Source organism: Epinephelus fuscoguttatus, linkage group LG22 (assembly GCF_011397635.1).
Source record: "Epinephelus fuscoguttatus linkage group LG22, E.fuscoguttatus.final_Chr_v1".
Lineage (NCBI taxonomy): Eukaryota > Metazoa > Chordata > Actinopteri > Perciformes > Serranidae > Epinephelus > Epinephelus fuscoguttatus.
The window spans coordinates 2,214,660-2,228,638 of NC_064773.1; the positions used below are offsets into that span (position 1 = coordinate 2,214,660).

The following is a 13,979-nucleotide window of genomic DNA, read 5'->3' on the forward strand; positions in this document are numbered from 1 at the left end:
GGGAAATGTAGGATTATCATACCAGAGACTCAGAATTATCATATAATGAGGGAAATTATCGTACGTCCGTCATAACCAAAATAACAATCCTGCTGATGCGCTATAGGCAAATATAGTCACTCTAGTGTTTACTTTTTTGGTTTACTTTTATCCATTTTCCTTGCTTCTGTTTTTCTTCTTCTTCTGTTTTGAATCTCATTCTCGCTCGACTTCCTGACGGGTCCTAGCGTCTCGTGGGGCGGGTAGAGCTGACCATTCAGCCAATCATGCTCATTGTTCAGAGACAAACGTCACCCATATCTCACGCTAAGCAAAGTGCGATTAGCTGAAACATGTCACATGGGAACAGATGCCTTCAGGCCCACAAAACAACTCCGGCATACTGGTTACAACCACACATTCATGAAATGGTCAAATTATATTTGGCCTTTTTTGGGATTATTGATCGTACATTGTACAAATACAATAATTATGGTACACCTGGCAATGCTGAAACTATTGGTTGAATCATGAGGTTCTTCTAATATCTGCTTCTAGTCCAGGTGGTGGCGTTGTTGAGTACTGGTGCTTGGGTAGTGACTTCAGCGTCAGACACCGACGTAAAAAGCCATCCTTATACGTCGGTATAGTGCAGCCAAAAATGTAAATTCAGCCATTATCTACTCACCCATATGGCGAGGGAGGCTCAGGTGAAGTTTTAGAGTCCTCACATCACTTGCAGAGATCCAAGGGGAGAGGAGGTAGCAACACAACTCCACCTAATGCAGGCTGACGGCGCCCCAGATTCAAACGTCCAAAAACACATCATTGAAACCACAAAATATCTCCAAAAAACAGCTTAAAAAAAACGGCTAAAAACAGAGTTCAAATGAGGTTTTTCCAAACAACTTTTTATGTCGGGGCTTCAGGACACTTGGATCACTACGGACGAGCAGTATGGAGATATTTTGTGGTTTCAATGATGTGTTTTTGGACGTTTGAATCTGGGGTGCCGTCAGCCTCCATTAGGTGGAGTTGTGTTGCTACCTCCTCTCCCCTTGGATCTCTGCAAGTGATGTGAGGACTCTAAAACTTCACCTGAGCCTCCCTCGCCATATGGGTGAGTAGATAATGGCTGCATTTTCAGTTTTGGGTGCACTATCCCTTTAAGTCAGTTCTGGAAATGATCGGGACTGATACAAATCAACAGGTTATCACATCATCAATAAATGACTCCATCTTTGTTTCAGTTATTGCATCATTAAAAGATTCAGTATTACAAAATTGCTTCCTCTTTTCCACATAATCCCGCGCCACACATTTTTATACCTCGCAATCATCTTAGATCTCAGGTGCTGAAGCAGTTGGAAGTGTGTGAAGTCACAACCGTTGCATAATCTGGTGAAAAATAAACCTGCTATGCAAACGTGTCATCACATCAGAGCTGCTGGACAAGTTTGGGTTTTTTATCTGTCAGAGGGAAGTTTATCTGACAACTTCCAGCTTGTAATCCACACACACACACACACACGCACACACACACACACAGAAGAGGAAATGATGTCACTGCAGAAGTACAATTAAAATGCTCTTTTTGGAAAATTGATGACAAACATTATTTAGAGTTTGTCGTCACCTTGACTGACAGTTAATTTCCTCTTTGTGTAAGTGTCAGTAAACACTGATTATGCAGCAGTGACCTGTGTGTGTGTGTGTGTGTGTGTGTGCATGCATGTGTGCGCTCGTGTGCGTGTGTATGTGTGTTTGTGTGTGTGTGTGTGTGAGAGAGTGTTGGGGTTTTTTGGATGGTTACCCGTCCTATATTTCTACAGAGGTGGGCGGAGGATTGATCTGTATAAAGAGACAGGGCTCAGAGTCGTTTTCACAACAGCATCGACTGACAGGTGAGGACACACACACACACACACACTCCGATACAGCAGATTAATTTCACAGTTTCATATTTTATTAAATAATTTAATAAATCTTATAACAAACTACTTTCTAATCATGTTTAATCTATTTCTTTCTTGCAGTTGAAAAAACACTCTCCTGAAAGGACTAAGATCATTTATCCACCTGAACGATGAAGCTCGCCGCCGCCACACTCGCCTCCTTCCTCCGTCCCGCTGCCACCATGCTCATCCTCCTGCCGCTGCTTCTGATTGGCTGGGCTGAGCAGGCAGCAGCGCACCCTGTCGACCGGCCGCTCAGCCCGCCGCTACGAAACGACGGGACGTACCAGGCTGTCCGGGACGTATCACAGCACGTAAGTAGATCCTTTAAATTATATTTAGCTTTGAGTGGAAATGATCATTTTATTTATAAAACAAAAAAAGATGCAATGTGGAGAAGAGAAATCAGCTCATGTAAGAAATGATCATGCATGTGAACACATCAGATGCAATTTAAAGCAGATAAAATGCCAAAAAAAAAAAAAACTTAAAACAAATAAAAGTGCAAAATTTACTGAAGCAAAAGCACAGAAACATCACACTGTAAATATTAAATGTCAATAAAGTGAGTTAAATCAGAATTAAAATATGCATTCTGACATTTTAATTATGATATGAAAATTCTATTTTTTTTTTCCAGCATCTTTAACGTGGTCAGAGAAATATTTTACAAAGTGAAAGTGGCAAAAAATAGTCATGCGTTCAAAAGCTTACTCGTGTTAAAGTACAAAAAATATACATATTTAGTCCTCGCTGTGCAGGAGAAAGAGCCTGTTAGCAATATTTCACATTGTATGATTTGATTATTATTGTTGGCAGTATTTTGATACTGTAGTGTTTGTTCATCTTTGAAAATTCTTAATGTCCTTTTTTATGAAAAATCTGAATCTGAGAGGTTTGAAGTCACAAAAAGTCAAAACAGTACAAGTTCTTTAAAATTGTACTTAAGTGCCAAAATTGAGAAAATGCTTTTAGTTATTTTTAATCCCAGAATCAACTTTAATCTCACCACCAGTTTTTTTTTCCTTTAAATTAATAATTTTGTTGTTTTGGCACAAATGTGACTCCGTAACGCTTCGTCTTTATCTTTATTCGGAAAATTTTGGGATTTTTAGCTTCCTGTGGGAATAATTACGTCCAACAAACACATGTTGGGTTTATTAAAGGCTAATTGATATTTTTGAACCCAAATTTTTGAATTTTTTACAACTTTTGTCTCGAACAACATAAATAAATAACAGTTTTATCATTGGCATGGTAAGGACTGTAACGCTAGCAATCTGGCTCTAAAGTAAAAATCTTAATTTTACTTGTAGTATTTTGTTGTTTTTTAATTTTTTTAGCATCCTGAAACAGTAAACTAAAACACGGTCGGTATATTAGAGGCCAGTTCCAGTAATTTTAGGCTGATATTTTGAATTTGACAAGCATGATTTTTATCCGCGGGGAGAGCTTTGAAACAGCAGAAAGTCTTAACATGGAAATATTATCAAACAATTTGAATGATTGAAATAAAACAAAATAAATAATTTAATCACATAAGAGGCTTTATTTTTTTATTTTTTAGGACTCTGTATGTCCAGTTTTAAGATGTTTTTCTTTCTGCCTCTTCAGGCTCAGAGTTTGCAGACGGAGGACGACTCCAGCACCAGACTGATGCCCAGAGTCAACACCGACCAGGTGAGCCCAGTGATAAAGATCACTCCTGTGACGTTTCCCACAAAATAAATATATGAATGAAAATAATCATTAAGAACATTCAAGTAACGTTAGACCTCTGACCTCTCCACCTCCTCCAGGACCACCTGAAGATCTGCTGCCTCCACGCCAACATCCTCGACTACTACCTGAACAACATCCTGCGTCACCGCGACAACACGCATCCCAAAATGCACCGTCTGATTGTCGACCTGGCCCGTGTCAGCGAGGACCTGCAGACTCAAGGCTGTGTGAGTGTTTTAATTCAGCTGTTGGTGTGAAGCTGGAGCCGGTTAGCTTAGCTTAGCATAAAGACTGGAAACAGAGGGAAACAGCTAGCCTGGCTCTGCCCGCAGTTTAATAACGCACCTGCCTTCTTAAAATCTCTAACTTAAAACGTTATATTTGGTTTGTTTGATCAGTGTTTGGAGAAAATCAATAATCTGCTTCAGTGTTGAGTTTGATAAGCAGATTGATGCCACTGTCGTGTTTGTGCGGCGATTATAGATTTCATAATTAATCAGTTATCAAGCAAAGACAAATTTAAAAAATCTAATATAGAAAAGAAAACATTCACTGTCTTGTTTTTTATAAAGTTTTTAATAAGACTTTAGTCATGAATCAGCTGTTTGTAGTGTGTGCGTGTGTGTGGCGGCGGTGTGGTTGATCCTTAAATCTGTATCAACTTTCTGTGGTTTCATTCAGCGAAAGTGAACACACATGCAGCACACACACACACACACACACACACACACACACACACACACACACAGAAAAGATTAAAGTGATATCAGCTGCTAACCTGCACTACCTGTCTCTCTCTCTCCAGAACGTGACTCACTACCATGACCATCACCACGCTGTGGAGTTCCGCAGGAAGCTCGACAAGGTGAGATTTTACTCCCGAATGACACCTGACCGAAAACACAGTGACATCATTCGGACTCTCAGCTGCTCGTTTTATTCTGAAGTTAAGTTAAACAAACAAATACACTTTAAATTTGACGTGTGTTTCTAACGTGACTCTGTTTGTTTCAGATGGGCGGCGAGCGCGGTATAAACAAAGCCGTGGGAGAGGTCGACATCCTGTTCACCTACCTGCAGGACTTCTGCGTCCAGCCCAGGAACTCCACCGCCGCCACCACCGCCACCATCTGACGCCCCGACTGTTCCTACTGAGCACTCTGCAAACAGCCGCCTCTCTATTTATCGTATTTATCAGCTTTTATAGCAACAAGTTTTCTACTTTTATTTATTATTAGTTTATTTAATTTGAGGACGTATTTAATGTTTTTATACAGTATTTATATTTGACACGAGTCTGATAAAGAGTTATTGATTTAGATTTTAACAATTTGGTTGTATTGATTTTTAAGATTTTTTTTGGGCCTTTTTTGCCTTAATTTCATGAGAAACCCAAAGTGTGTGTGTGTGCGGCCGGAATCAAACCCGTGGCCGCTGCAGCCCTTGCACATGAGCCAACCTGTTGATCTATTTATTGATCAGAATGTTGTAATGCCTGAGCTGAAAGGTGTTGATCGTGTTGCCATATTATGGCAGATTATTACAAAGACGTTTCAGTATTTAAACGTGACACTGTGCTGACTGAACTGTGTCGTACAAAGTTTACCTGAAGATAAATAAAGTTGGTTTTGAATATAAACGCTGGTTTGTCTCTCTGTTGGTGTTGCTGCAGTGTGGAGTCAAAGGTTACGAAACAAAAAACAACAAACAAAAATACATATTACAACTGAAATACAACATAAAACAAAAAACAAAAAAAAACAGAAACCATATTAAGCACTAGTGTTAAACATGGTGGTGTAATGAATTATTTGGATCTTCTTAGACATGATGAAGACGGCAGTATTTACGAGTTGTTTGTTGGCTTTGGTGAAAAACATGCCTTTAGTTTTACTTATGTCAAGGGTGAGACATGACTCAAGCCACTCTGTGATCCTTACCGTAAATAGATAGATAGATAGATAGATAGATAGATAGATCTTTATTTGCCATTTCAAAAACTATACATTTAAACCATACATTTAAAAACTTAAAAACATGATGTAAAGACTGAACAAGAGGGGTCCCAACAGGGACCCTTGAGGAACACCCATTGTACACGTCATGTTGCTAGATGAATAATTATAAAGAACAATGTTGTGGTTGATAGATAGATAGATAGATAGATAGATAGATAGATAGATAGATAGATAGATAGATAGATAGATAGAAAATTGCATCGTTCACCCATGCAGACATACCTGCACATAGACTTGTGTACACATAGACTCATACTCGTGCATATCTACCCATCTCCAAACTCTGTAAGTAAACTTAGCCACATACAGCGGAACTAAGGGAGCTTTCATTTGCTCAACAGTGATAGAATGAAATAAATATAAAACTATTATGAATAATTAGGTGTGTGTATAAAAGTTAAGATGAACAACAACGTCTAAACTTTAAATACAAGTCGCGAGTTTCTGTGAGTCGTAAACAAGCACAAATCCTAAAATCACTGTGATTGTAAATTTGAATCACATATTTGCAGTTTAAACTGTGAAGCCTGTCGTTAAACGTCACCTCAGGTTTATAAATCTCCCTCAGACTGTGTGTGCTGATGATTTCCCCTCAGACTGTCACAGTCAGCGGACAGGTGGCGCAGCGTTGGCATCAGGAAGTAGGACAGTGGTGAATACGATGCTGCCAACAAACAAACAGAAGAAAGAGTGTAGGTGTTTAGTGACTCATATGTCGCCTGTGTGTGTGTGTGTGTGTGTGTTGGCCTTTAAAAGTCATTAAATAAGGGAACTGTCTCTCGACGTGTGCATGCGAGCAGCAGCAGTGATTCCTCTCAGTGTGTGTCGGTGTGTTTATCTCCTTCTTCTTATTTCTTTTGATTTTCTGTGTTCAGAAGGTTCGCCGTGTCAACTTCAGCCTGTTACATGCATTGTCTGTTTTCAGAATACATTTCTGTTTTCACAGGAAATGTACAGTTTGATACAGTCTCTTTCAAAATTAAAGCAAAATATCATGCCGACCTGAAAGGACGACTTCTTTCGTGGGTGTCTGACGCTGGAAGTCACTGACCAAGCGCCGGTGTTATGTCGATTTCCCCTACCTGTCGAGAAGTGCTACTTTGTGGTGCTGCGCATGCGCAGAGCCGATTTTCCAAGTTTCGTATATTAAATAATTGCATGTACTGTGTCATATTATCGGTAAGCACTTGACTTGCGCATGTTAAGTCCACTGTCAAGCCTTTGGCAACATGTCCACGTTATCATTAACGGTCTCAGTGTCCCTTTTCTTTGCGCTTGTGACCTATTTAAGAAGTCAAGTTAGCTCGCAGGTTGCACATTGGCTTTGCTCTTGAATATAAATATCAGATAATTGCATCTATTGTGTCGTATTATCAGTAAGCACTCATGCTAAGTCAATTTTCAGGCCTTCGGCAACATGTCCACGCTAAGCGTTTGACCTGCATGTTTTATGCAGCGGTAGCACTTTTCGACAAAGCAGCAGAAATCGTCACAACACTGGCATTCAGCGGCTGTGGAGTGCGACCGGGTTGCCGTAAGTAGAACGCATCAAAAAGGAAACTCCAAGCAGATAAAATTTGTTCCAAAACCTGGGATTGGCTTTTCCTTCACTGGCGATACTGTTTACAGTCAGTAACTGAGGATTCCTGCATCATGATTTACCTTCAGCTAAACGTGTAGTAGTTCCACCAAGGCAGCTGTGGCTCAGAGCACGAGCGGGTCGTCCACCAACCAGAGGGTCAGTAGCTCGATCCCCAGCTCCTCCAGTCAACACACTGATGCATCCTTTGGTAAGAAAGTGAACACCACACTGCTCCATCAGTGTGATGGTATGTAGCCTCGGCCCCAGAGTGTGAGGCGACATGTGGCGTAAGTGGAGAGAGAAATAAAAGTCCTGATCATTGATGCATTAATGTGTTCATCAGTCTAATGCTGCAGCTCTAAAGGTGGAGCTCATTTTAATGACTTCATGTACTGCTGGGTGGTTTGTGTGTTTACTCTGCTGACAAATATTTATTTTACATTAAATATCTATTGATCACAGCTGGTTAAAAACAAGTTACTGAAGAGAGAATGAGATTTTCAGTCAAAACATTATGAATGAATCAAAAGAAAAACAAAACAAGACGCACGAACATCTGTAATATCACATAAATCTCTTATCTTCACCATCGATTTTATCAGATCAGATTTAATCTTATCTGATTGCACACACACACACACACACACACACAGATCTGTGTATCAAACTGGTGCAGAAATCTGCAGAAACCACAAGCAGACGAGCCCTACTTACCTACTTTCAGTGCTGTAGGTTTGGTTTCAGATCTGTGTGTGTGTGTGCAGTATATGTATATATATACACATTAATATATGGAATGTATGTATATTCTGGGGGGTTCCCTCACCCCTGAAAGAAAGATCATGCACGTCAGTCACGAAAGGTTTCGTGTTAAACTCATTTGTGTCTGCTCTGATCATTTCACCTGTAACTGTAATAAATAGTGCTTTGTTTTTAAATATGCATTTAAATGAATGAATGAATGAATGAATGACTTTATTTCAAGCAAAACAAGAAATGAAACAAAACAAATATCAACATGCTGAAGGAGGAGCAGAAACAAGTGTACACTTATATAAGCCTTCCTTCTTCTCACTGTTCATCTGTCATTTAAAAATGAAACAGTAAACAACGTTCCCAAACTTATTAATAGATAAACAACATTCTCAACAACATAAACAACAATCTCGGATATTGAACATACAGATCTCATCTTAACTTTATTTACATCCCAAGTGCACAGCGACATAGACCAACAGGACGCAGAACTATAGGCACACAGCAACTACGTTGTGTCGAGTGTACGCAGAAGCTTAAAGAAACTTTAAAGATGGAGACTGTGTTCATTTTCTTGACTCATACATTCATCACATTAAAAAGACGAGACAGAGCTGTGGTCACAGACATTTTCTCTCCATCTCTTGGGCCTCTTCATTTCCATTTCCCATCCGTCCACCAGGTGCCCTCGGACTTCCCCTCCTGTCCCCATCACCTGACTGCTGCAGCCGACGACTCACCTGTTCCCACTTGTCTCGTCAGTCACCTCCTCACCTGCATCTCATCATGCAGGTGGGACGACTGTAACACTGTGTTTGCAGGATCATCCAAACTATCAGTCAGTAGGCTCCGACTCATTCAGCCAGACAACTTGGACTCATTAATCCAGTACTGAGATCACTTCACTGGCTCCCAGTAAAACACAGAATCACCATCAAAATCCTGCTAACAGACCCTTTAAGGGCCGACGTCACGATGACATCATGTTATCAGCTGGAGGTGCAGCTGCCTCTCCCCCACAGGGCTGTAGGCTCCATAGGAGTGTTAAAATGTGTTTGTCTTGTTGTGTTATTGGGAGCCAGAATAGAAGGAATCATGGCTCAAAACCAGCCGCCACTGCCCGTCAACAAAAACAAAGACAACTATGGTTAAATGTGATAAGACCAAAGGACTGGACGGAGGCCATCATCAAAAATGCTCACATGTGCAGCGCACACTTCATATCAGGTTAGGGTGCGTTGGTAAATTCAGTCTGACGCTCTACACTAAAATGAGAGCCCTGTTGGTGGAAGAAACGCAGCGTTATATTTCTACATGAATGAACCAACGGTTAAGTTAATCACACATTCACTCCGCTCGGCGCTCTGCTGCTCCGTCTCCACAGACAGAGTGTCCAGAGTGCGCTCTGCCACTCTGAGAGTGCGCTGCTCTGGATAACCCAACGCTACATTCAGACAGCGCTCCCAATTTATCAACGCTCCAGTTTGTGTCAGAGTGCGCTCCCACACTCACAATGAGTGTTTCTGAACGCACCACTCACAACAAACATCATACTGCTAACAACTGCACCACTGCTGCTTCACTTGAGTCAGTCCTGCAGGATTAGTTGAAGTAAATCTCTGGTTGTGGGTGCTGCTTATATGTCGACTGTATTTTTCTTTTTACTTATAGTAATCTGTAATTATTTCTCTCTTTGTGCTGCTGCAACTTTTGGGTTTCTCCTCTGGGGATCAGTGAAGGTCCACATCATCTCATCTGATCTTCATCAAAGCACAGAGTAAATAATCGTGTATTAAATGATGAAACACAGGAACCCTGATGACATCATGTTTTCCCACAGTCACTAACTGTGAAAACTAAATGTGTAACTCAACCTTTCTCTGAACCCTAAATCTAAATATGAAGCCTCAAACAGTCCTCTGAGGTTAAAGAATGTCCTCACAGAGATAAAAGAACAACAGCACACCTGTCTGAACTCTTCCCCATCATTATCTCTCAGCAGGGGGGCGGAGTCAGCAGGGCTCTACCTGTGTGATGTCACCGCAGGGGATTTCCCACACAGGTGACTCCAGGAAGTTCAGTAACAACAGCAAACTTCCCACCTGCGTCTGTGTGTGTGTGTGTGTGTGTGCATGTGTGTGTGATAAGGATCTATATTTAGCTGAGCTCTTTGTGTTGAACAGACAGCAGCAGGAAACAGATCACATGACGACATCACCTGCAGGGCTGCACTCAGGGGGGCTCAGAGCCCTCTGAGGGACGCCGGACATATAAAGATACACTTGGTTTTGGAGTACATGATATACTCAAAGAAATAAAGTGAAGAGAATAAAGAGGAAAGAAAGTCATATAAAAATAAATAAATTACTAGTGATACTAATAATAACAATAATAATATATGATAATTAAAATAAATATTCTGCTTAAAAATATTTTCATTCTGCAGTCTGTCTAATCTATATCACTTTTATATTAAAATTAATTAAGTTACTTTAAATATTATTCCATGTTTTACTTTTATTTGGGGATCAGCGTGCTTAACTTTGGAACTACAATTCCCATAATTCTTGGGGCTTCGGCTTCTTAACAGGAAGTTCAACGCTTCCGAGTCATTAAAGTTGACTGTGGGCTGTGCTCTTTTTAGCACATATTTGTTCAATATTTGGCAACTTGGTGCCATTAAAAATTTGCCGAATTATATATTAGCAGCTGCTGTTTGCAGTGAAGTTATGACTGTGCAGATAAATGTCACTGAATCACTTTGATACTGAAGAAAACTTAAAAACCTGATAATTCTCAGTGGAGTTCGGCAGCGGTATGAGCGCGTCTTCTCTCCGTTTGCTGAGTGGATTTCTGGATGTTGACACGTGATGAAGGTCGGAGATGAAGATGTCCTCGGGACGTGTGAGTCAAACTGATTATAAAAGTATATGTTTCATGTCTGTGTGTTCAGTTTTGTTTGAGTTATTGTGAATGTTTGACTCACATTGCGGCACTGGGGAAATTCAGACCAGTTTTACTACAGTGTGTTTTTGCTTGGTGATCTAACTGCATTTAAACAAACAGCATTTATATACTCAGGTGAATGGCTTCATATTCAACTGAATATACTTTTGCATAATATTTTCCTCTTAATAATGATGATGAAGCCAAACAGAATTACCGTTCTGGAGTCCCTCACCTGATGCCATTGGGCCCCCAAAAGTTTTTCACATAGACTTACACTGGAAGAGACATCTTTAAATCACTGGATCATGTCTTTGGGCGTCGCCACATGGCTGGTTTCACCATGAGGATGTAATCCACTCCAAAGTCTAGAAGATCCACACAATTAAATAATTGATCCCCAATCAGTGCCGTGAGTCTGTAAAACTGTTGACAGGACACTTCCCACTGTAAACAAGCTCCATTATAACTCTTTATTTTCTGAATTTTTGAGCCATGATGGTTTTATATTTGTAAAACTTTTCCCAAGCTGAGAAAAGCAATTAAAAATCCATGATTTCATCATAATGTAAAGACAATGAGCCGAGCCAGGAGAAACACTGCTGTGGAAGTAAACCCAGACACTAGAAAGCTTTGCTGAAGTACGTGTCAGGTCAGTACGGAGCCCCTTAAAGGTCAAGTCGGGTGATTTTGTTTGGACTGACTTTTGCTTCCCCTTGCAATACTTTTGCATTACCTTGCAATACGTGCGAGGGAACGCACAATTTATTGGGAAGGAACGCAAAAAGTATTGTGAGGGAACACAAAAAGTATTGTGAGGGAACACAAAAAGTATTGTGAGGGAACGCAAAAAGTATTGTGGAATTTATTGTGAGGGAACGCAAAAGTATTGCGAGGGGCTCCTGAGTCTGTCATGTGACGCCATTGGGCCCCAACAGACTTTTTCCCATAAGCCTACACTGGGAAAGAGACATCTATAAATCACTGCCACGTGACTCACACTCTCATTTATTCCACTCGATCCACTCCGATAACATTTGGAAAGTCTGGAAGATCCGCACGATTAAATCATTTATCCAGATTCAGAAGTCTCTGCTGTGTCCGCTCTGTGGGCCTCATGATGCAGAAGCAGCAGTGCTCATCCATCTAGCTTCATACCACATAAATAGAGCTATTTTGGCCTCATGATCCACTGAGCAACTTTCATTGGATTGAACGGGATCTGCCTCCAGCGCTGTATCCAGGTCTCTTTATACATCTGTAGAAAAACCACTGACGTCAACTCAACACTTTTATTGGAGATGGCGGGAATTTCTGAACGCTGCAGTATCTCCAGAATGTGTCAACATAATCTCAAAGAAGCGACAAAATCACCATCACTGGCAGTTCAAGGTAAATAAAAGTCAATATTATCAATGATTAATCTTCAAAAATAAACTTTGTTTTATTACTATACTTGTTTATACCTGATTTAGCTTGTATCACTCTCAACCAGAGATATGTAGCTAGGATGCAGAGAGCTGTTTAATGATGTGTACGAAGCCCCTAAAGTCCTGAAAGATTAAAATTGAAGATTGATTATGTTGTCTCGTGTGTGAGTTTTGGGACTTTAGGGCCTCCGTAGTTTCAATAAAGAAGCTAAATTTGAGTCAGTCAGCATTTATATTTTTTAATGCTTATGTTGTCTTAAAATACACTTTAATATCATGATGTACCCCAATAAATGTAATTTGCATTATAATGTGATCATGTATTGTTTCTTTAATGAGAGAATGTTAGCATGCTAATATGCTTTAATTAAAGGAGAAGTCAGGTATTTTGCACTTTGAGCCCCATTTCTGGGTTGTTTATGATGAAATAGAGCGGTTAAGACCAGAATAGTGACGATTGCTCATTTTCGGGGAATTTGGCTTTCCCTTGCCTGGCTTAAAGGGATAGTGCAGCCAAAACTGAAAATTCAGCCATTATCTACTCACCCATATGCCGAGGGAGGCTCAGGTGAAGTTTTAGAGTCCTCACATCACTTGCAGAGATCCAAGGGGAGAGGAGGTAGCAACACAACTCCACCTAATGGAGGCTGACGGCGCCCCAGATTCAAACGTCCAAAAACACATCATTGAAACCACAAAATATCTCCATACTGCTCGTCCGTAGTGATCCAAGTGTCCTGAAGCCCCGACATAAAAAGTTGTTTGGAAACACCTCATTTGAACTCTGTTTTTAGCCTCATTGTAGCCTGTAGCTCTGACTGCCTCTCTGGGCACCACGCTTCATGTGAGAACAGCGAAAGCACGTGAACACACATGAAGGCGGTGCCCATGTCCCACGGTCTCGTGCAAGCGCACATATTTTACACAGAGTTTTAGGAGTTGAGACATACAACAATTCATATCCCATCCATTTTTATTTTACGCGCTGGTATTGGATCGGTACTTGGTATCGACAGATACCTAAGGTTCAGGGATTGGAATCAGTATCGGGAAGGCCGGGCAGGGGAAAGACAAATTCTCCAAAAATGGGCAATCGTCACTATTTTGGTCTCAACCACTCTATTTCATCATAAACAACCAGACATGGGGCTCAAATTGCAAAATACCGGACTTCTCCTTTAAGGTGGTAAACACAGAAAACATTTTACCTGCTAGCATCGGCTTGTTAGCATTTAGCTTCAGGCTCTGAAATAATGCCTCACACAGCTTTCATATGTTTGTATTTACTTTTCTGTTTGTTTACTTTATCTGATCTGAAAACAAAAGCTGATGCAGTGTGCTCTCACTCTGCAGGTGTGTCGGCTCTACGTGACGGCATGTGATGAAATCTGAGCCCTGGAATTTCTCCAGCTTTTCCTTTCACTTGTTCTCAGCTCCTGTTCAGTGTCTGTATCTCTTATCTCCTGCATGTCACATTCATGTCTGCAGGCAGTTTGGATTCACCTGCTGCATGACTCTGTGCTGTTGGAGGAAACTCCACGCTGTCGACCCCTGCGTGTTGAGTTCAAGGACATTTTTCAAGTCGCCTGAA

At 40.7% G+C, this 13,979-nt stretch overlaps 1 protein-coding gene across 1 annotated transcript; it reads left to right on the forward strand.

Annotated features, from left to right (window-relative positions):
- The first annotated feature begins 1,862 nt into the window (after positions 1 to 1,862).
- On the forward strand, positions 1,863 to 5,295 carry il22 (interleukin 22). Its single transcript, XM_049567494.1, has 6 exons — positions 1,863 to 1,883; positions 2,016 to 2,248; positions 3,549 to 3,614; positions 3,734 to 3,883; positions 4,462 to 4,521; positions 4,671 to 5,295. Exons 2-6 carry the CDS (start codon positions 2,066 to 2,068, stop codon positions 4,788 to 4,790), a joined length of 579 nt encoding a protein of 192 aa, XP_049423451.1. The 5' UTR covers positions 1,863 to 1,883; positions 2,016 to 2,065; the 3' UTR covers positions 4,791 to 5,295.
- The last annotated feature ends 8,684 nt before the right edge of the window (positions 5,296 to 13,979 follow it).

Excerpts from the sequence above, each read along its gene's own strand:
- il22 (XM_049567494.1), top strand. The coding sequence starts at position 2,066 with ATGAAGCTCGCCGCCGCCACACTCGCCTCCTTCCTCCGTCCCGCTGCC. Across the intron at positions 2,249-3,548 it reads TCCGGGACGTATCACAGCAC|GCTCAGAGTTTGCAGACGGA; the intron begins GTAAGTAGATCC and ends CTGCCTCTTCAG. Across the intron at positions 3,615-3,733 it reads CCAGAGTCAACACCGACCAG|GACCACCTGAAGATCTGCTG; the intron begins GTGAGCCCAGTG and ends CACCTCCTCCAG.